The 20,972-nt window shown below is 40.6% G+C and overlaps 1 protein-coding gene across 5 annotated transcripts in view; it reads right to left on the reverse strand.

The window, feature by feature from the left end:
• Positions 1–4,549: 4,549 nt before the first annotated feature.
• Positions 4,550–20,972, reverse strand: part of IQCH (IQ motif containing H) — a 198,145-nt gene continuing 181,722 nt past the window's right edge. For 4 of the 5 annotated variants that reach the window (XM_069458489.1, XM_069458514.1, XM_069458506.1 and 1 more), the window contains 3 exons: positions 15,414–15,475; positions 10,179–10,287; positions 4,550–4,663 (listed from right to left, as the gene is read on the reverse strand). In XM_069458489.1, the coding sequence (XP_069314590.1) occupies positions 4,550–4,663; positions 10,179–10,287; positions 15,414–15,475 (285 nt within the window). Of the gene's footprint in view, positions 4,664–10,178; positions 10,288–15,413; positions 15,476–20,972 lie in introns of those variants that run through there. The other variant, XM_069458522.1, reaches the window with a different exon arrangement.

A 20,972-nucleotide genomic window follows, 5' to 3' on the forward strand; every position in this document is an offset into this window, starting at 1 on the left:
TATTATTTATTGTTTTGGTATCTTTCCCTCATTTACATAAATACCCCAGAAACCAGCAGTTTAAAACTAATAAAACCCAAGGCCTTCCATCAAGTGCAATAAAGTTTCACAACCATGAGTTAGACTGGTAGAGTGAAAAATAAACCTATATATGTGGTTATGAAGGGGTTTTTTTTTGGAAAGTGTATAATCACATTTCAAAGTTAGAACTTCCATTTGAAGTAGCGATGTAATAATAATACTTAAACATTTATGTAGAACTCTTCATCTTTGGAACACTCTCCCAACGTTGGCTAATTAATCTCGACTGCTTCCCTAAGGAGTAGGGTATTACTATCTGCCATTTTTCTAGTTAGAAAATTGAGGAAGGTATGACCAGGTCAGAGAGAGGGAGGCCTGGGAAGACGAGTTCCCGGCCCTTATTATTATTCTGTGACTCTTTCGGAAGTGACTCCTGATGGAATGCATCAGGTTTCCGTCACACGTTGACGAAATCATTCATAAAACAATGATATAAATAGCAGCTCTATTTGCCTCGGACTCTTAGATGCAGTGCCGACTCTCCTGTGACTCGCCTTTGGGAAGGAATGGGAAGAGGGAAGGTGCAGAAGAGCCGCAGCGTATTTCACCTGGGCTTTGAATCGACTGGTCCAAACTTCCTCTAGTGGAAAAAGCAAAGTCAAATGCTTCCTCCCCGCCCCCCCAACCTCTACCCTTCGCGTTATCTTGGCAACTTAATTTATAGTTTTCAGATAAGATTTACCATGATTTGTACATTGTTCAAGAGTTGAACAAATTCATTATGCACATTAAAGCCAGAGGAACAGTAAAATAAAACTAATGAACATTTACATTTTTGGAAATATAATTAATGTATGCTTGAGAAATCCTGAAAGATAAACATTTAAATGTTAAAATACTTATTACCTTCCCCACAGGGACAGTGTTGGGAATTAATGAGATAACAAATGTAAAGTGCTTTGAGCTCTTTAGAAGAAAGGTGCCAGTTGAATACAAATGATTATTAATTGTTAAAGCGATCAGATGGTTACTAATGTATTACTTGTGATAAAATACATGTTTTTATACTTGAAAAATAGGATGCTTGCAATTCTTAGGATGGCGTAGCTGAAAAAATGCTCCCCAAACTCCTGCTAGGTTATTCTACATCTTCTTGGAAGCCTTTCTCAACCCTTCTAGGATTTCCTGGCCTCATTCCCATCTCTCAAACAAAACTTCGGGCCCGACACCCCAGCTTCCAAACTCTCCTGTGCATTTCCATCACCAGTTCTCCACCAAAGTCTTACAGATCCATCACCAGAGAATTCCACCGGCGCCACTTTTTCTCTGATCACATAATTGTGATGCCTTATGATGTTGTCAATTGCACAAGTTTATTTTATTAGCAGGAAGTGTGCTTAAGTTAACTTGTCTATCTGTATTTTAAGCAGCACTCTAGAATTTGTTATTCTAAAAATGTACATGTCAACACTGTAAGTTCTGGAAAATAAAATTTAAAAAAAGATTTAAAAAATGTACAAATCCCTTGCATGATCTGGGGCAAATGAAACCGAACCTTCTATTTTACATCGCATGCTAGAATTTGTGCTAAAAGACAATAAATCCCACATTTCTCTTGATTTAGCCTGAGACATAAGGTGAGATACTCTCACTAAATCCCAGTTTCCTTATAAGTAAAATGAAGACAGTAGTAGCATCTACCTGCATGGGGTTGTTGGAAAGATGGAATAAAATAATGGATATAAAGCTTCTAGGACAGTACAAACCTAGCCCCTAGAAAGAGTTCAATAAATGGTAAATGTAAGTAGATTATGGAAGGTAGGTAAGTAGGTAGACAGCATAGATTGTCATTTAATATTATCATCTAATCAGTTTCTTTAAAGTCAGTATAAAGTGGGTTATTACTTATTCAAGAATGCTCTCGGGGCTGGGCGTGGTGGCTCACGCCCCTAATCCTAGCACTCTGGGAGGCAGAGGCCGGCGGATCCTTTGAGCTCAGGAGTTTGAGACCAGCCTGAGCAAGAGCAAGACCCCGTCTCTACTAAAAATAGAAAGAAATTATATGGACAACTAAAACTATATATAGAAAAAATTAGCCGGGCATGGTGGCGCATGCCTGTAGTCCCAGCTACTCAGGAGGCTGAGGCAGGAGAATTGCTTGAGCCCAGGAGTTTGAGGTTGCTGTGAGCTAGGCCAACACCACGGCACTCTAGCCGGGCAACAGAGTGAGACTCTGTCTCAAAAAAAAAAAAAAAGAATGCTCTGGGGAGGCCAAGGGTGGGGAAAAAAAAAAAGAAAGAATGCTCTCCAACCACTGCAAACATTTAACATTAAATAATAGGTCAATTCTCCTACAAAGATACCCCTACTGTTTAATGCATGCTTCTCCCAAAAACTTCCTGAAAAATGGTATATCATTTCCCCAAAATCAGTTTTCTATTTAGTATAATAAAAGCTCAATCATTAATCTTGACTTTAGATATTGTACACATATAAATGATTCTTTTTCCAAACTTGCCTTAGTTTACCAATAGTACAGTATCTTTATAACATACATGTGCCAAAGGTAATGGACTATGCATCCCTTCAAATATTCTGTAATTAAAACATTTCACTAATTTAATCTGGTCCTTTGGCTTCTTCCACATAATTACATGAAGTGATTGTCTTATTATACCAATTTTTCTCCTTTCATTTTGAAGCTGTAGGTGTTTAGGTAGACAACCTTGCTCCCTGTCGCTTTCCAGTGAGACCCGAATCTGGGTAGAAGGCCTGAATTTGGGAACAGGCTTTCTGTGGTGTATGCTAATGGCACATGCAAAGGAGGAAAGTGGCATTGTCTGAGAAACCAATCAAGTGGCTAAAAAAATGGTTCAGGACAGCGAACACGTTTCAGTATTGCCAGCAGCTTGAGGCTCAGGAGTGCTAATCAAAATTCACATAACAAACTTCCCGGATAGATTGAACAGTTTTGCATTGTTAAGAAGGGGCTCGCCCCATGTGAATGAGCCACTGCTGTGCTGAACAAAATGGAGACAGTTTTCTTTTAAAGTCCAGAGCAGATGAGAGCCATAGGGAGACAGAGGGTTTCATTTACTCTCAGGACACGATTGTGCCAGTGAACTAATGAGTCTCTTGGACCTTATGTTGCTCTGGCTTCAATCGAGGCGAGACTCTAATGGGCATGTAGTACTTCCTATCTGTCAAGTGTCTGGACAATGGGCCCCTCGTAGGGATTAGAAAGATCTGGCAGGAAAAAGAGGTCATCATTGTACCTAGTGCAGGCAGGGAAGCTGGCTAATTAATGTATTTCCAACTATAGCAAAACAAAAGCTGACACACAGAGAAATGTTAATTTTATTGCAGAAACTCTTAGCCTGTGGGTGAAACACAGTAAAAAAAATTATTGGAATTCCATAGGTAAGAATGCTCCTCCTTTCTTCAACACACTCGGATATTTTTATAGATCACTCTTTAAAATAATACATGATTTTGGTGTTGCAGCTTGCATATTTTTAGACAATTATGAAGCAAATGCTGAAAGTTAGTGCCAGCACTGCAAAATTTTAACAATGTGCTCTTTTAAAGGTACTGCACTGTTGAACAACGCTTGAAAAAATCCTACTGCTGTTTTAAATGGAGAACTAGAGAATACAAATGTTTATTCAAGCTAGAGGGCTCAAGTTATGCTCTATCTTAAACTAAGAGCAGATACTGCCATCTAGATTAATTCTGGTGCTTTGTCTAACTAGATGTTGGCTTCTCCTACTTTTTGAAAAATGGCAACAACAAACAGTGACTTTGTGCAACAAAAATACAATGAATGGTAAAGAATCACTTACAAAATTTATATAATTTCAAGTCTTGGGAAAAAAGGCATTTGTGTTTTTTCCCAATAGCAATGATTAAACCTTAATTCAATTTTTAAATGCAGAAGATAAATGACATCAGAAATAGGAGGAGAGAGCTGGGCATGGTGGCATGCACCTGTAGTCCCAGCTACTCCGGAGGCTGAGGCAGGAGGATCGCTTGAGCCCTGCCTAAGCTCTGGAGTAGCTGGGAGTTCAAGGTTACAGTTAGCTATGATCATGCTATTGCACTCCAGCTTGGGCAACAGAGGAAGACCCTATCTCTTAAAGAAAATAAAAGATAAAAAGAAAGGAGAAAACTTAAACATTTTCAAAAGCTCCATAATCCTGAAGATTATAAAGAAGTAAATGTAGACGTGGTATCAGTAAGACTTTTAACTTCCTCCTATTAGATTTCTTTTTCTTAAATCTGGGAAGCGGAAAGGATAGTTCAACATTCTCGAGTGAAAACACAAATAGGTTTTGGTTTATTTAATAAGCAAAATAAGATCACTTAATAAACAATTTTTTAAAAAGAGCATTTCATTATAATCTGTTTTAATTTACCTCCTAGCAAACAAAGTGCACTAATTTTCCCCTACTTTTAATTCCTCACAGCAAAAGGAATGTTGCCTTTTTTGCTCCAAATTGGGATCCAAAAATAATAAGGTATTCCGGGATCACTTATCAGGATTAGAGAGGTTTTTATCAACTTTGGACTGTTGCTCTTCTTGAAATTTCATTTTGTTTTCCTCTGTTACACCTAGAATGGCTTCAATATCTTTAATGGTGGTCTGTAAACAAACAATAAAAACAATACTCATTCAGTCATTACTTAAACACCTCTTGCAACCTCCCTAGCAAGCATTTGCTCCTTTTTGAAGTAGAGTATGATTTAGACCAGTTCTACTCAAAGTATGTTCCACTGACTGGCATCTGTCTACAAATCATTGGTTACCAGTCTTGTTGAAATGAGTAAAAAAGTAGAGAGGAAGAATTTGTAACTCTTTCTAGAATTTTTATGTCTAGAAAGTCTAATAATGAAAACACTGGGCTTCTGTTTTGCACGTCTTTAATTTTTTCATTTCTTTTTTTAGTAATTCGATTTTGTTGTATTTTACAAAAATATTGCTCCATGACAGGTCAGAAAAAAAAACAAAACCAAACAAACAGGTTCTTCACTACAGATAGTTTGAGAAGCACTGGTCTCGTCACCCTAAAAAGAGGGCTAGTGGGCTTGTGGCAGGTTTATTTCCATTGGTTGCTGGGAAGAAAAATGAACCTTCCCATTTTACTTAATTGATATTTTATTAAGGTATAATTCCCATACCATAAAAGTCACCCTTATAAAGTGTACAAATCAATGGTTTTTAGTATATTCACAAGCAATCATCACCACTATGTAATTCCAGAACATCTTCATCCCCCCAAATAGAAACCCTGTGCCCATTAGCCATCATCCCCCATAGTCTCCCACCCCCTATCCTCTAGAAACCACTAATCTACTTCCTATCACTATGGATTTGCCTGCATCTGCATTTCATATAAATGGAATCATATGATATGCAGTCTTTTGTGACTGGCTTCTTTCACTTAGCACAGTGTTTTCAAGGTTCATCCATATAATACAATGTCGGTTTATGGACATTTGGTTGTTTCTACCTTTTGGCTATTATAAATAATGCTTCCAAGAACATTAATGTATAAGCTTTCGTGTGAACATGTTTGCAACACCCTTGAGTATGTACCTAGGAGTGGAACTGCTGGGTCATATGGTAATTTTATGTTTAATTTTTTGAGGAACTGCTAAACTTTACACAGTTATGACACCATTTTATATTCCCATCAGCAATGTATGAGGGTTCCAGTTTCCAGTTTCTCCATATCCTTGCCAACACTTGGTATTGCCTGCTTTTTTTTTTTAATTGTAACCATCTTAGTGGGTGTAAAATGGTGCCTCATTATGGTTTTGATTTGCATTTCCCTAATGACATGATGTTGAGCATTTCTTCATATATTTATTGGCCATTTGTGTATCTTCCTCAAAGAAAAGTCTTCAAATCCTTTGCTCCCTTTATTGGATTATTGGTCTTTCTGTTGTTGAGTTGTACAAGTACTTTATATATTGTAGATACTAGCACTTTATCAGATATGCGATTTATAAATATTGCCTGTGGGCTGTCTGTCTTTTTACTTTCTTTTCTTTTCTTTCTTTTTTTTTTTTTTGTTTTTCTGAGGCAGAGTCTCGTTCTGTTGCCCGGACTAGAGTGCCATGGTGTCAGCCTGGCTCACAGCAACCTCAAACTCCTGGGCTTAAGTGATCCTCCTGCCTCAGTCTCCCAAGTAGCTGGGACTACAGGCATGCACCACCATGCCCGGCTAATTTTTTTCTACATATTTTTAGTTGCCCAGCTAATTTCTTTCTATTTTTAGTAGAGATGGGGCCTTGCTCTTGCTCAGGCTGGTCTTGAACTCCTGACCTCTCAACCCTGCCTCAGTCTCCCAGAGTGCTAGGATTACAGGCATGAGCCACGGTGCCTGGCCTTCTTTTTACTTTCTTGATAGTATCCTTTGATGCACAAAATTTTAGGTTCTGTTGAAGTCCAATTTTCACTTTGGTTGCTTGTCTTTTAGGCATCAGGTCTAACAAACCATTACTAACCCAAGGTCATGAAGATTTACACCTATGTTTTCTCCTAAGAGTTTTATAGTTTTAGCTCTGACATTTAGTTTTTTATCCATTTTGGCTTAATTTTTGTATATGATGTGACATAGAGGTCCAACTTCATTTATTTGTATGTGGATATCCACTTGTCCGTCTCAGCACTGTAACTGGCTCTACGAACAAATTTCAATGACCCCTATATATTTTTTATAATCTTCTCCCTTAACTAACTGCTTGAACTTTTTGAGTTGTTTCCCACAAATAGTGGGATTTCTGCAAGACAAACAGCAAATACCTATCATAATGCCACTAGGTAGTGGACAGAAAATATTACCAAGGATGAATCTATTCTACTTTTCAAATTTTTGTTATTATACCTACATTATATTGGGATTTAAAGTTTTTGCCTTTAGACCATCTAACACAAGTAAAAATCAAGAAAATAATGATTGATCTGAGAAGGCTAGAAATCACGAGATACTTAAAAGCTACATGAAAACATCTGACTTTTGCTGATTTTGAAAGTCAGAGAAAGGACAGAGAAATAGCCTTCATTTTCTCTAGGGTGGTTGACTCTGCCAATCTCAAGTCCAAGCTCAGAGTCTGCTTAGTCTGTATGGATTTGGGGATAAACCATATCCTGCTTATTAGCTATATCTGGACAGGCTTGAAAGTTTGCACATGGCAGTAACAGTTAAAATGATGGTAGCTAGAAGGAACTTAAAGTGTAAATGACGAGCCTATATTCTTTAGGGCCAGTGTACACTGAGGTAACACGGGGTCTATTTTTTATTGGATCTTCTCAATCATGTTGTAGGAAAAGCAATGGTTATTCCCCAGCTCATAAAATCGCTTTAAAAAGTAAGCATTGTTGTCATTGTTACTGTTACTAAAGGAGTTATGCCTTAACTCAAGTAAAAAATGTATTAAAAATTATATATCTATATTTTTTATTTTTTTAGAGACAGAGTCTCATTCTGTCACCCAGGCTAGAGTGCAGTGGCATGATCTTAACTCACTGTAGCCTTGAACTCCTGGGCTCAAGTGTTCCTCCCACCTCAGCCTTCCCGGGAGCTGGGGCTACAGGCATGCACTACCACGCCTAGATAATTTTTCTTATTTTTTTGTAGAGACAAGGTCTTGCTGTGTTGCCCAGGCTGGTCTTGAACTCCTGGACTGAAGGGATCCTCCTGCCTCAGCCTCCCAAAGTGCTGGGATTATAGGTGTGAGCTCCTATGCCTAGCCTAAAAATTATATTTTTATCAAGCTTTTATTGAACTTCCCATTTAAGAGAGAAACTACATGGGGTTTCCAATTGAGTTCTTTCAAACATGATGAAGGCCTAGGTTGGGAATCAGATTCAGACTTTCCTGATCAATACCATGTGGTCATCTCTGTTCAGCTGGTGTTTCAACCCCCCCCCCCCCACTCCCTAGATCTTGCTCCTGTATTTTAGAGTTTGGAGACGTCTAGTCAATGACATATAACTGGACTTTGTGGACTAACATCTTTACAGGCCACAAGGAGTCTTCAAAAGGTTGGTGGTGAAACATCCACCCCACTTTGGAGAAATGGGGTGGGGTAGATGGTCCACATATATGCTGGGATTTTTTTTTTTTTGCATTTCTTTTATTTTTTTTTTTAATTTTTTTATTTCAGCATATTACGGAGGTACAAATGTTTAGGTTATATATATTGCCTTTGCCCCACCCGAGTCAGAGCTTCAAGTGTGTCCATCCCCCAGACAATGCTCACCACACCCATTAGGTTATATACCCATCTCCTCCTCCCAGCTCCCATCTGCCCAATACCCGATGAATGTTATTACCGTATGTGCACTTAAGTATTGATCAGTTAATACCAATCTGATGGTAAGTACATGTGGTGCTTGTTTTTCCATTCTTGGGATACTCCACTTAGTAGAATGGGCTCCAGCTCTATCCAGGATAATATGAGAGGTGCTAGATCACCATTGTTTTCTGTGGCTGAGTAGAACTCCATGGTATACATATACCCCATTTTATTAATCCACTCATGTATTGATGGGCACTTGGGTTGTTTCCACATCTTTGCAATTGTGAATTGTGTTGCTATAAACATTCTAGTGCAGATGTCTTTATTTATTTATTTATTTTGAGACAGAGTCTCACTCTGTTGCCTGGGCTAGAGTGCCGGGGCGTCAGCCTAGCTCACAGCAACCTCAAACTCCTGGGCTCAAGCGATGCTCCTGCCTCAGCCTCCCGAGTAGCTGGGACTACAGGCATGCACCACCATGTCCAGCTAAGTTTTTCTACATACTTTTAGTTGTCTGGTTAATTTCTTTCTATTTTTTTAGTAGAGATGGGGTCTCGCTCTTGCTCAGGCTGGTCTCGAACTCCTGACCTCAAGTGATCCTCCCACCTTGGCCTCCCAGAGTGCTAGGATGACAGGTATGAGCCACCAAGCCAGGTCCAGATGTCTTTATTATAGAATTTTTTTGTTACTTTGGGTAGATGCCCAGTAATGGGATTGCTGGATCAAATGGTAGTTCTACTTGTAGCTCTTTGAGGTATCTCCATACTACTTTCCACAGAGGTTGTACGAGTTTGCAGTCCCACCAGCAGTGTATGAGTGTTCCCATCTCTCTGCATCCACACCAGCATTTATTGTTTTGGGAGTTTTTGATAAAGGCCATTCTCACTGGAGATATGTGATGTCTCATTGTGGTTTTGATTTGCATTTCCCTGATTAGAGATGTTGAGCATTTTTTCATACGTTTGTTGGCCATTAGTCTATCTTCTTTTGAAAAGTTTCTGTTCATGTCCTTTGCCCAATTTTTGATAGAGTTGCTTGATTTTTTTCTTGCTGATTTTCCTGAGTTCTATATAGATTCTAGTTATCAGCTCTTTATCAGATGTGTAACATGCGAATATTTTCTCCCATTCTGTAGGTTGTCTGTTTGCTCTCGTGATGGTTTCTTGGCTATGCAGAAGCTTTTTAATTTGATCAGGTCCCATTTATTTATTTTTGTTGTTGCTATGATTGCCTTTGGTGTCTTCTTCATAAATCCTTTGCCTAGGACAATGTCTGTAAGAGTTTTTCCAACATTTTCTTCCAGAAGTCTTATAGTTTCATGTCTTAGGTTTAAGTCTGAACTGGAACCAGACAAGGTTGCTCTCTATCACCGTTTCTGGGATTTTTTGTTCTTATTCTCTCTAACACACATTGCTTTCTTGGGTCTTAGAACTTCTCCAGCTCTAGAAACTGGAGCTCCCCAGGAATCATTAGCCAGACATTGTATTATCTGAAATATGGACAGATTACATTCACAGTTTATGGTCGTGACAATCTCTGTTTTGGTTCCACTGTGATGTTTTAGCTTCACCTCCAACATCAGGAAGCTCTTCTCTCTTATGAGCTTGGGTCTGAAAATGGCAGCAAGCTAAAAGCAAGTCTACTATATTTCAAAGAAAAAAGTTTCAAGCTATTAAATTTAACTAACAGCTTCAGTGGGAACCTTACAATATTGACCCTGCACATTGTAAAATATGTACTGCTTACAATAAAAAAAAAAGATGGTTTAGCACTTGTTTACAATACAGCATGAGGTATTTTCAGCCGTTGTATAGAAATTAACCAGGATCGTTAGTTAATTAACACCTCACCTTAAAATTGGTCTCGCCTTGCATATTAGGTGCTGATATTTCTTGATGGATGATGAAGAGATTGTGAGCAAAGGTCATGAGGACCCCCTGGAGATCCTCGCCGATTGTTCTGTTAATGATATCCAAACAAATGAGTTTACCAACGATTCCCCTCACATGCTTAAAAACAATCGCCCTCTCATTTGTGCCTGTCTGGTGATGGAATTTAATGAGTATTTTCAATCTCACAAGGTGGCAATCTTCAGGGAGATATGAAAGATGAGGCTCCATTTTAACTTGTCAACAAAAAGGATTTGCGTAATAAATATTTTTTATTAATCAACTTAGCAGAATACAGCGATAGGGTCAGTCATTTCCAGGAAAGGCTACCACTGAGCTAGGACATTGTATGAGCTCATTTTAAAAATTGTTTAAGTCACTTTAAGAGAATTGTTGCTAAGTGTGACTCATGCCTAACAATTGCCTTGTCTACAGAGACGTTTGCATCTCGGGATCCAGGAGACTTTTGTCTGGGGTTATTATCTATTTCAGGTGTGCAAGTGAGTCCTGCTCCTCCTGGGGGTGCTCTGCCCATGTTCAGCGGAGAATGTGCCCCGTTCGTGAACGGCCATCTTTTATGAAGCTGAACGCTCACTCTAACAAGATTTCAGAGACAACTTGCAAACCACCGTGTAGCATTATACTGCGGTCAGTGAACATTCCCAGACAACTAGATCGTTGTAAGTTTTAATTTGGAAACAAAACTCTAGGGTATTTTTCTAGCTATTTTTTGAATGTTCTTTATTGCAGGAAAAAAATAGGTTATTTAATGACTGGATTAATATTTAAAAAGTGTTCTGCCCTGAGATGGTGGGATTACTTCTTTCTCATTTACCTGTAAACTAAGTCACCTTACAGTCTAAGGCTCAGACCTCTTTGGGATGGCGACTTCTAGCCTCATCAGACTTTCCCTCGGGTCAGGGTGGGAGCCCAAAGCTTCCCAGTCCCCATGACAGGGAGTGGGCTCGTTGTCCTGCCAGTAACTGTATGGCTTTGGGGAAGTTACTTAATTAAGCTCTCTGGGTCTTCATTTCCTTTTCTCTGAAATAAAGGAATTGGACTAGATCAGTGCTTCTAACCTTTTGAGTTCCATTCCTGAATCCGAGGACAACCCACCTCTTGTGACTGTTGAACGTTAGTATCTCTTTTAAGAAAATAAATAGCAGCCAAAGGCAACTTCAGAATCAGTAATTTAAAAAAGTGATTTGTATTTTACTGCCACAGGGTCAGTATATATTAGACCCTGAATGCGTCTTAAAACAGCAGATTCCTAGGCTCTACCAATGATCAACAAAATCAGAATCTTTGAATTTGGGGTCCAGGAATATGCAATTTCACCAAGCTTCCCAGGTGATTCTCATATATACTAAAAATTAAGGCTCATAGTTAAGTTATAGCTGTGTCTGCATGCCTGTGTGTGCACGTGTGTGTACGATGCCGTGTTCACAGACGGATTCATGCCCCTCCCGTGGTCTCTCCTCAGCCTCCTGATGTCCATGTTCTCTGGGTTGGGAACTAGGAGGCTGGATGGACTCCAAGTCCCTGTTCCCTATTAATTAATTCATTTCTAGAATTTCCTTCATTTTCTCTTCCTTGAAATTTCTTCTTGAATTTCACTATTTCCCAGAATAGATGGAGTTGGTAGGAAGTTATCCCAGAAAAGCCAAACCACAATCTCTGGTCTGAAAAGCCATCCTCCGTGTGAGCTCCCTCTCCTTTTTGACAGTCACCTGGCATGACCTGATTGCACTGAAGCCAAACAAAGCCACCATCCCAGGAAAGGCCTCCCCTTAAAGCTCCAGGGAAAATTATGCAACACAAAGAAAAAAAGTTTTTATTTTCTCGTCTTTTCTTTTTCAACTTGAGTTCTAGAAAACGGGACTGTCTTGGCCATTGTTAATTAAATCATCTTTTCCCAATCTCCTGTGTTTACACTTTAGTGCAATTCCCAATACAGCAGTTGTGATTCCAGCCTTTTATCTCACACTTAAGAAAGCACAGCTATATGCAAGTGAGAATTCTAGGGATAACCTTGAATCCTATCTAATATTCACAGAAAGCAAATTAGCAAAATCTGTACAAACTTGCACAAGTGATGCACCTCACAACAATCTGAGAATCTCTGCATTACACAGTAGGGCTACCTATACAAGGTGATCACTCAGTGTAGCCTTTGTGGTGTAGAGAAAAGAACACTAGGTTCGGGACCAGGACACAGGCAACTGTGGGACCCGGGCAAATCACACCCTCCTTAAGCCTCAGTTTCCCATCTATAATATGAAGATCCATCAATCCCCCAGGTCCTTCCCTGCTCTAACATTCTCTGGCTCAATGACCGCAGTAAGGGATGAGAATAAGGTGGGGCAGAAAGCAGTGGAGGAGGCACAGGAATCTTTCAGGAGGTCCCTGTCAACAGTCCCCTTTCTGCAGGACATGTCAGTAGCAATAGCCATCTAGAAGGTATGCCAATAGGACTATTTCTACCGCTGAAGCTAGCCTGCAGGTCAAGGCATCCTTGCCTGAAATCTCAGGTGCAGGTGTAGGGACAGCTGGGCGAGTTCCTCTTGGTTACCAGTCTAATAATTCATTCTGTGGGCTTCAGCATCAAATCCACTGTGTTGCTAGGTCAGTTAGATGATGGGGGGTTTCTTTGTTCATGAAACAGTCTCTCCTGCTGGCTCCTAAATTCTGCGATGGTTTTCCTGTTGCCTAGCTCCTCTATGCCTCAGTCCCACCTGGATAAATCTCCCTGTGACCCAGAACCCAGAAACTCTGCCTCTGCCCTGTTAATCCTACCCAGGTCTCATCTGTCCATTCTGGGACACAAGTTCTGCTCCTGAGTGTCAGCCTCTGCTGGGTTCCGTCACCTGCTGACTAGCTTTCTTCATGCCCCTCCCCCCCCCCAGCAGCTGACCTGGGTCTTCTGAGAGTGGCCTCCTTTCTGAGCTCCTATGTTCGAGCTCCCCCTACATAGCTCTCAGGTCGTCCTTTCACTCTTTGTGGTTGGAACTTTCCTGATGCTGTGAATTGGCTGTTTTTTGGGATGACCTCCAGGCACCTGGATCGTGGGTCCTGTATTTAGCCTGTGTGACTGCTCTTCTCCCATCACCTGAAGGGAGCACACCCCTCCCAGCCCCATCCCATGTGCGTGAGGGTTTGTCTAGTTCCAGTCCTGGCCCAGGTTGTCTTTGCAGTTAATCCCTCACGCCAGCTGGTGCCCAGTAAGACAGAGCTCTCTGTGTTCTGATTTCTAGTTCTTTGTACTTAACTAATCCATCTGTCTGAATTCCTGAGATTAGAAATACACTTGGACTTTGAAACTTTCCTGCTTAATTAGACTCAAAACCCAGGAAAATGCAAATTTCTCATCCCCCAGCTTGCCAACTTCACATCCAGTTGGCTGCTTGGTTTTCCTAGTCCCAGTAACTGCCTGGTGGCCTATGTCCTACCACAGCCCAGGCATCATACTGTCAAGTTTGCAGAGAGTGGAATAGGAAGTGTTCCAGCTACTAGTCAACTGCTGTGCCCCTTTCCTGGTTTGTCAGCAGTTGACAGGCTAGAACACATTTACCTGTTTACTTGGTTATTGTATGCCCACCCCACTGCAATGTCAGCTTCACGGGGGCAGGGACTTGTCTGTTTGGTTCATTGCTGTTTATCCAACACCTAGAACTATGCCTGGCACAGCTGATTAAACGCTTCTGAATTTTCTGATAGGTAAGGGTAGGGTAGGGAGAGAGCTGAGGGCCAGAACATCACTGGGAAACAAAGGCTACTGCTTCCCTGCACATCTTCAGAGGTGTCCCTGGCTCTGTTGTCATCCTGGACGTGAGGATGTGAGGACCTGGGCAGAGAAGATGAACGCATGCTTGCTGGGCTCTTGTGGATTGAGGCTCATTTCTGTTGCTTTCAGGGCAGTGTGACAAAAGGATGGGGAGAATCCCCAGTGAAGGGACTTTCTTAACAAGAGCCAATAAGTTTTGCATGTTTATGGGATTTTTGGAAAGGTTTGGAACTGGAGGGGAGGACTCAAATGGACAGCTTGTCCTCCTCCCAGGTGACGAGAAGCATTTAAGACTGTTAAGCACTAGATTAAATTGTAGTCACATTCTATCTCCAAAGGGGAAGAAACCAGAACATTTGCAAAAGTTGAGAAGGATTGATGAGAGTGAATATCACTGTATTGATAATGGTTTGTTATAAATAACTGAGAATGCTTTGGTAAAACAAAGGACTGTGTTTTGGGTAGGGGAGTTGAGACCTGTCCTATGCACCTGGTTGCTTGTTTTGGTGCACAACTCTTTGAATCAGTTTCCAGGAGACTGACGTGGGGAGTGGGGGAGGGGGGAGAAGTGGGGGATGGGGATCCGATCAGGAACGTCAATGGTTAGCAGAGGAATTGGCTCTTATTTGGTTAGTTTTTGTAAGACCAGATCTCTCTCTGTATGTGTGTGTGTGTGTGTGTGTGTGTGGTGTGTTTCAATGTGAAGCTACAATGTCTACACTCCTGCAGATGGTACAAGGAAGAGAAATACAGGGCAGAAACAGTTTCCCAATAAGGTAGGATGACTTAAAGGTACCAAATAACTACATGCCAAGATATGGAATACTAGATAACTCAAGGTTGTGGCTCTAAAATTCTGAATCCTGGATGAGGAGACAATTTTGCTAGCTCTTCAAAATACCCTGGAAAGAAGTTTGGGAGAAGTGTATGTAGAAGCGTCCTGAGTGTTGCCGCAGGGCTCTGCTCAGCATACGTGTGCCTTGAGAAGATCGCGGCGGAAACCAGATCTTAGGAGGGGCACAGACTCTGCCTTTTTGGGGAACATCTTGCCAAGACACCAGAGCACTTTTCTAAGCATGCCAGGATGACAGCTGCCATTCCATAATCTGGACGCCTGAGCTGGCCCTATCAGTCAGATTTGACATGCCTTACACGCATGTATGTTTGAGTGTGATGGGTTGTTAAGTCTAAACTCTTACCTGCCAATTTTGGATAATTAATCAGTTATATTTACGAACCCCTATGGACACATCTAAATTCATTTTATGAAATACCTGAGGATCTAAATAAAACAATATAGACTTCCAATAAATCATCATGCTGGTTAAAATGCACAAGAAGCACCACTCTTGGTGGTGGTTATAGTCTGTTTTCTTAGCTTATTCCATCTCATAGAGACACTTCATACTCACAACATTCCCAACTTGTCTCTCTTCAGGTGCTCATATAATAAAAAAATAGTTCCTTGTCTGTCCTGTAAAATTTGAGTGGGGAGAAAAGAAATAGCATATTATTTTGAAAATAAAGAAAATGTTACTAGCACAGAAAGACCACTAAGACCACAGAGATTGATCTGAATTGAAATCTAGAGCTACTTTCATATTGTGAGAAGCACATTTGAAAAGGGTGTCTCCGGAACATGGAGTAGGCACGTTCTAGCGCAGTGTTTCCTAGTACGGTCCTCAGAACACCTGCGTCAGAATCATCTTGTGGGGCATCATCCAAGCTCAGAATCCTTGGAAGGAAATCTGCCTTTCCTGGGTGATTCTTGTGCACATCAAAATTTGAAAACCACTGTTATAAGAGCAGTGGGTAAAAAAATATAGGGAAGCAATTTGTATAACTCTCCATGAAAGGTGACCAGGAGTCTTCTTTGCCTTCATCCAGAGAGAATAACAGAAGTAAAAGGCTTACACAAAGGTGTTTTTCCTTAATACCCCATAAAACAATTCAGTATTTTATTTTACATGTGAGAGATGTAAGAGTCTACAAGCAGCTCACCAAAGTAAACCTCACTGTAAACAACGTTTTCCCAAGGCAACTGCTATCTACCTATGTACCCCGGTCTCTCCCTAGACAATACGCTGTCAGATTCCCAACAGCTGTTTCCTACTCAGGCCTGTTTCCCCAGGTAGGTAGCATCTCAGGCTATAGATCCTTTTGTCTGTATTTATCCATCTTTCCCCGCCTTCGACTATATTTAAAATTTTACTCTGTGTAAAATTCTTTTCAAGCTAGGTATTAGAAAGCGCCATAATAAATAATTTTTTGTATGTAAACTTGCAAAGTCATTTGTTGTAAGCCTCAGCATTCTCATCTACTAAATCAGAACAGGAATATCAACCTTTCAAAGTTATGGCAAGGATGAAACAAAATATATGAAAATATTTTACAAGGTATAAAATGCTATCAAATAATATTATAAATAACTACAGACTAAAAAGAAAAAAACCAAATTATCTGCTCAGCCTTCATCACTCAAACATCGGTAGAACGGGGACTGTGTAACCACAGTAAGTTCTCCATTTGGAAAGGGAAAGAGTGAGAGAGGAACGGAAGACGGGGTCTGTAGCAATTGTGAAATCCCACGGGCAGGCATTTCAAGGGCCCCTATCCTTTGGGCGGGAAATGTTCCTTGGTTTAAGCCTCATTCCACTGGCTCCGTGAGGCTTCCTTAGACATTCTTCTCTGCGGTCCTTGGCTCTGCCTTCTGGGCTTTTACTCCTTTTCCACAATCATCCTTGCCCGCATCTGAAGTGGACATTAGAGATTACGCCTTCCTTAGCAGTTTAAAAATTTTCTCATCCATTTCCTGCCTGTAGATAGTTGAGGGCCCAAGCGTTGTTTTATGTCTTGATCAGTGATGGTCTCTTTTAATCCAGACTGATACTACTCTTAAGCCCTCTCAAAAGCTGAGTTGGTTTCTAATCTATTTGATTTCAATCAGCTACAAGTACAAATCGCTACACGTGCAGTTCTTGTCTAGATACGCTGCTTAGATTTTTTACATTTCTTTGCTTTCCTGTGTCTATGCCTCTCTCTCTTAATTTCAGGTATCTTACACCTATCAGGCTTCACTAGGAGAGCTACACTCTGTCTCTTTTTCCTAAGTGATTCTGTCTAAAGGAAAATACTTACTGGAGGCCATAATCTTTGTTGGATTCTTCCTCTAAGATATCTTATCTCTTTCGCAGGTTTTAATAGCAGGTTAGAGTCAAACCTGTACTTTTGACCCTTATTGTCAGGCTGAATTTTAATTGGCTTTTGTTGTGGAAATGCCTTTTCAATTTTTTTTATTCTTCCAGTATCTCTCTATTCCCTTTCATTTCCATTTACAAAACGCCTCATTCATTTGAAAGTTTATAATTTTTGTATATATACTTTGCCAAATGCAGGCAGCCATGCCCAACATACACTATTAACATTATCTTTTCCAACTGCTTCTTGTGGAGCTGTAGGTATGTTAGCTATATTATTTGCCTTCCAACTTATTGCAGGTGACACTTTTACTAAACATGTCACCACTTCATAACATGGATTGTCATCTCTCTAGTTTCCATGAACAGTTTCTTTGCTACTCATTGCATGACCACTAAGTCAATACCAAACTTTTAGGTTTCTGTGTTCAGAACATTTGATACTAATTTCAATTTCAACCAGGTAGGCTGGGATACACCATAGTAATTTAAGAAAACCAATTCTTGGTTGTTTATAACAACAGAAGTTATAGTCCTTGCGCATGCTCCATTTCCCACATGGGTTGGCACAGGTCTCTGATCACTGTTGGCACACTCAGGGACCCAGGCTGAAGGAGGCTCTGTGTCAATGTGCTTCTATAATTTCCAAGGCATGGAAAAGCATATGGCAACTCATGAAGTGGCTCCTAAAGGCTTCTGCATAGGAAGGACACCTATCACTTCTGCTCATATTTCACTGGCCAAAACAAGTTACTTGGCCACGCCTAACTTTAGAGGGAGGCCTGAGGAAGTGTAAATCCGTTACATACCTGGAAGGAGGAGAATCAGAGTATCTGTGAGCAGCCCTGATGATTCCCACCACGGTGATACCCTGGCCTGAGGAAATGACTGCTGGTGGTGGTGGAGCTACTTAGGACCATGGCACGCTGCCTGTGTACGTGTGAGACCAGCCCTGCTCCACACTGTTGTAGGCGGTAAACGTGACGCCTTTCTCCATATGGCTTTCATTACAACCTCATTTCATTAGGAAATCAGTGGGGCAGTCTGTAGCATTACAGAAATACCAGGAACGAAACCCACCAAGTCACTGACAGACTCAGCAATGCTCCCTTCCGATATTCATCAGGGAAAAATAAACTCATACAGTGATCTCATTTCTTTTTTCCCTGAGACGTTGGACAAGAACATCATTTGAGATTATGTGATAATAATAGGAAGAAAAACAATGTTGGGTATAAGGACTTTTGAGGATTCCTCCTTTGGTAGCATCAACAATGATGTATTATTAATGTTACCTTCTTTCTCTGCAAAGAGCACCCACATTAAATTCAACCAAGAGTGTGAGCAGGTAGCAGAGGTTGCGATGGAATTTGCGTACATGATCTTCTTTTTAGACTCAGCATAACCCAAAGAGGCAATAAAATTTTAGGGAAGTTAATTGATAATCATATTTATTTTTCTTCTTTGTAAAGTAGAGACAGCTATAGGGGCTTTGAAAACAAGTTTGTGCTTCTCCAGCTGAAGACTATGTACGAGGTACCTAGATGGAACATTTCATTTGAAATAGATTCTAGAATTCTTGGATTGGGCTGGTAATAATATTTTAGAAAATAGGGACAGTGGGAAATAGTCCTTGGGAGGAAAAAGGCTCATAGCAGGCACCTTGGTGTAAGAGAAAGAATAATGCTTGACTTTGTGGACAATGATGGGTCAAATGTCATTTCCACAAAATGCCTGGGTCTGTGACCTTGGGAAAGTACTTAAAGTCTTTAAGCCCAAAGTCCTCACTGCATTATCGTAGAAATAACACCTTCTTGCAGGGCAGACATGAAGAGTGGATGAGATAATGAAGTGAAAGTGCTCGCCCAGCTTCACGGCCAACGCACAGCAGGTACTGTGTAAACGTGGGCTCACCACTGGCCCCGGAAGGAAAGGCGGTTAAGAGCAAGTGGAGAGTCCTGACCAGGGATGGCCCCCAGGGTCAGAAAAGATAAGAACTCATCTCAGGAAAATAAAGCAAGAATAATTTCTAAAATTTCCGAGTCGTTATATGACTCCTTCCCACCTTGGAATTTTATGACTCCATTTTTTTCCTTCTCTCTCTCTCTCTTTTTGTACTTCCGTTTATTATTTGCTCTTTTTTTTGCCCCTGATTCCCCCTCCTTCCTTTTTAATGGAGGATTCCAGTCTCTGGATTTTATCCTGTCTCTTCTGTTCTCTTTTTCTTCTTCGTGTTATCCTATCTCTCCATTGCCCACCATCTGTGTTTCTCTTTTCCTCCCATGTCATCGTTCATCTTTTTCAGGTTGTTTAGCCTGTGTGGCCCAAAGGCGAGCCTGCGAAACTGTGCCAAACTGCACCATGTCTCGGCGCCCCCCTGTCTGCCTTCTCCATAGCTCTCTCCAGGGAGCTCCTGAGCCCCGTGGAGCCCCTTCCTCTGCGCCATCCACCTGTTTCCCCGGCCATAGCGATCTCTTCCTCTCACTACAATCTGCTCTTGCAAATGGAGCTGATCAACTCAGAAAGAAAGGTGTAAATAAAGTTTGGTGCTTTACTTTTCCCAAGGATACTAGAACTTCGATCAAATACAAAGCTTTGCACCTAAGAAATAAATCTCTAATAATCATTTCAGGCACTAGAAAGTGACCGAGCATGTTTTCTTTTGGGCAGGAGACTTTCCCCGCCAAATGTACCCACTCACAGAGCTTGTTATGCTTTGATATTTTTAGAAGAACGTAAAATAAATAGACTCAGATAAAGCTAGAGTTAGACTTAGCCACCTTTTGGTATGTGGCAATGTATCAGTCTAATCAGTTTGGGGCTAAAACCTATTTAATTCAAAGGGATTATGTGCAACAGATGCAACAATTAATTTCAGGTAAATCAGTTCAATCTGGCTTTTTTGTTCTTCTTTATTTTATCAATTTTAATGTAATTTGCAAGGGAATATGAGCTCCATTATATGTGTCTGCAAACAGCATGAATCAATCTAACCAAAGGGCTTTATGCACCGTGACAACGCCCTGGCAGCTTGGTGGGGATTGCCAAGTGTCCGCCAGACCACTCTACTCACTGTTGGCCCCGTGCTTAAGGTCTGCCTGCTTTTCAAGGGCCTATAAAAACATTTGATCCCTGAAAAGTATATTGGTTCTCAAGTATGAAAAATATAAATTAATAAATGTAATACTGAATACCTATAAATCAAAACATTTGATCCATTGGTTACTGCTCAATTCTTATGTCATTATATATACATTATATTTAATGTAGGGGATGAATATATTTTAGTATGTTTGATGTGATGTGGGACAGTTCTTCCACAAATAAGAGTGTACAGGGCCACTTGAGGTCTTTTTAACACCCTGAGTATCAGAGATTTGAAAATGTGAATCAAAGTGGAAAAACATGAAATTATTTCTCCACAGTAACATGAGTCTCTAGGCACAAAGTGGAGGCTCTATTTTAGGTAGGAGACATTACATCGTACTTGCTCCTCTCCAGCTATGTCAGGATGACACAGCTGGGCAGGGGCCCCAGATATCATTGGAAATAGACCAAAAATGGAGAAAGCTGTTATTATCAGAACTCCTTCTAGAAAAAAATTGCCATATGTAGGTAGCAGGATGCCATGGACAGAATTGTGTCCTAACTCCCATTGGAGATAGGGCCTTCAAAGAGGTGATTAGGGTTAAATGAGATTATAGGGGTGGTGCCCTAATTGATAGAACTGGTGTCTTTATTTTTATTTTTTTAAGAGATAGAGTCTTGCTATGT

Source organism: Eulemur rufifrons, chromosome 2 (genome assembly GCF_041146395.1).
Source record: "Eulemur rufifrons isolate Redbay chromosome 2, OSU_ERuf_1, whole genome shotgun sequence".
NCBI lineage: Eukaryota > Metazoa > Chordata > Mammalia > Primates > Lemuridae > Eulemur > Eulemur rufifrons.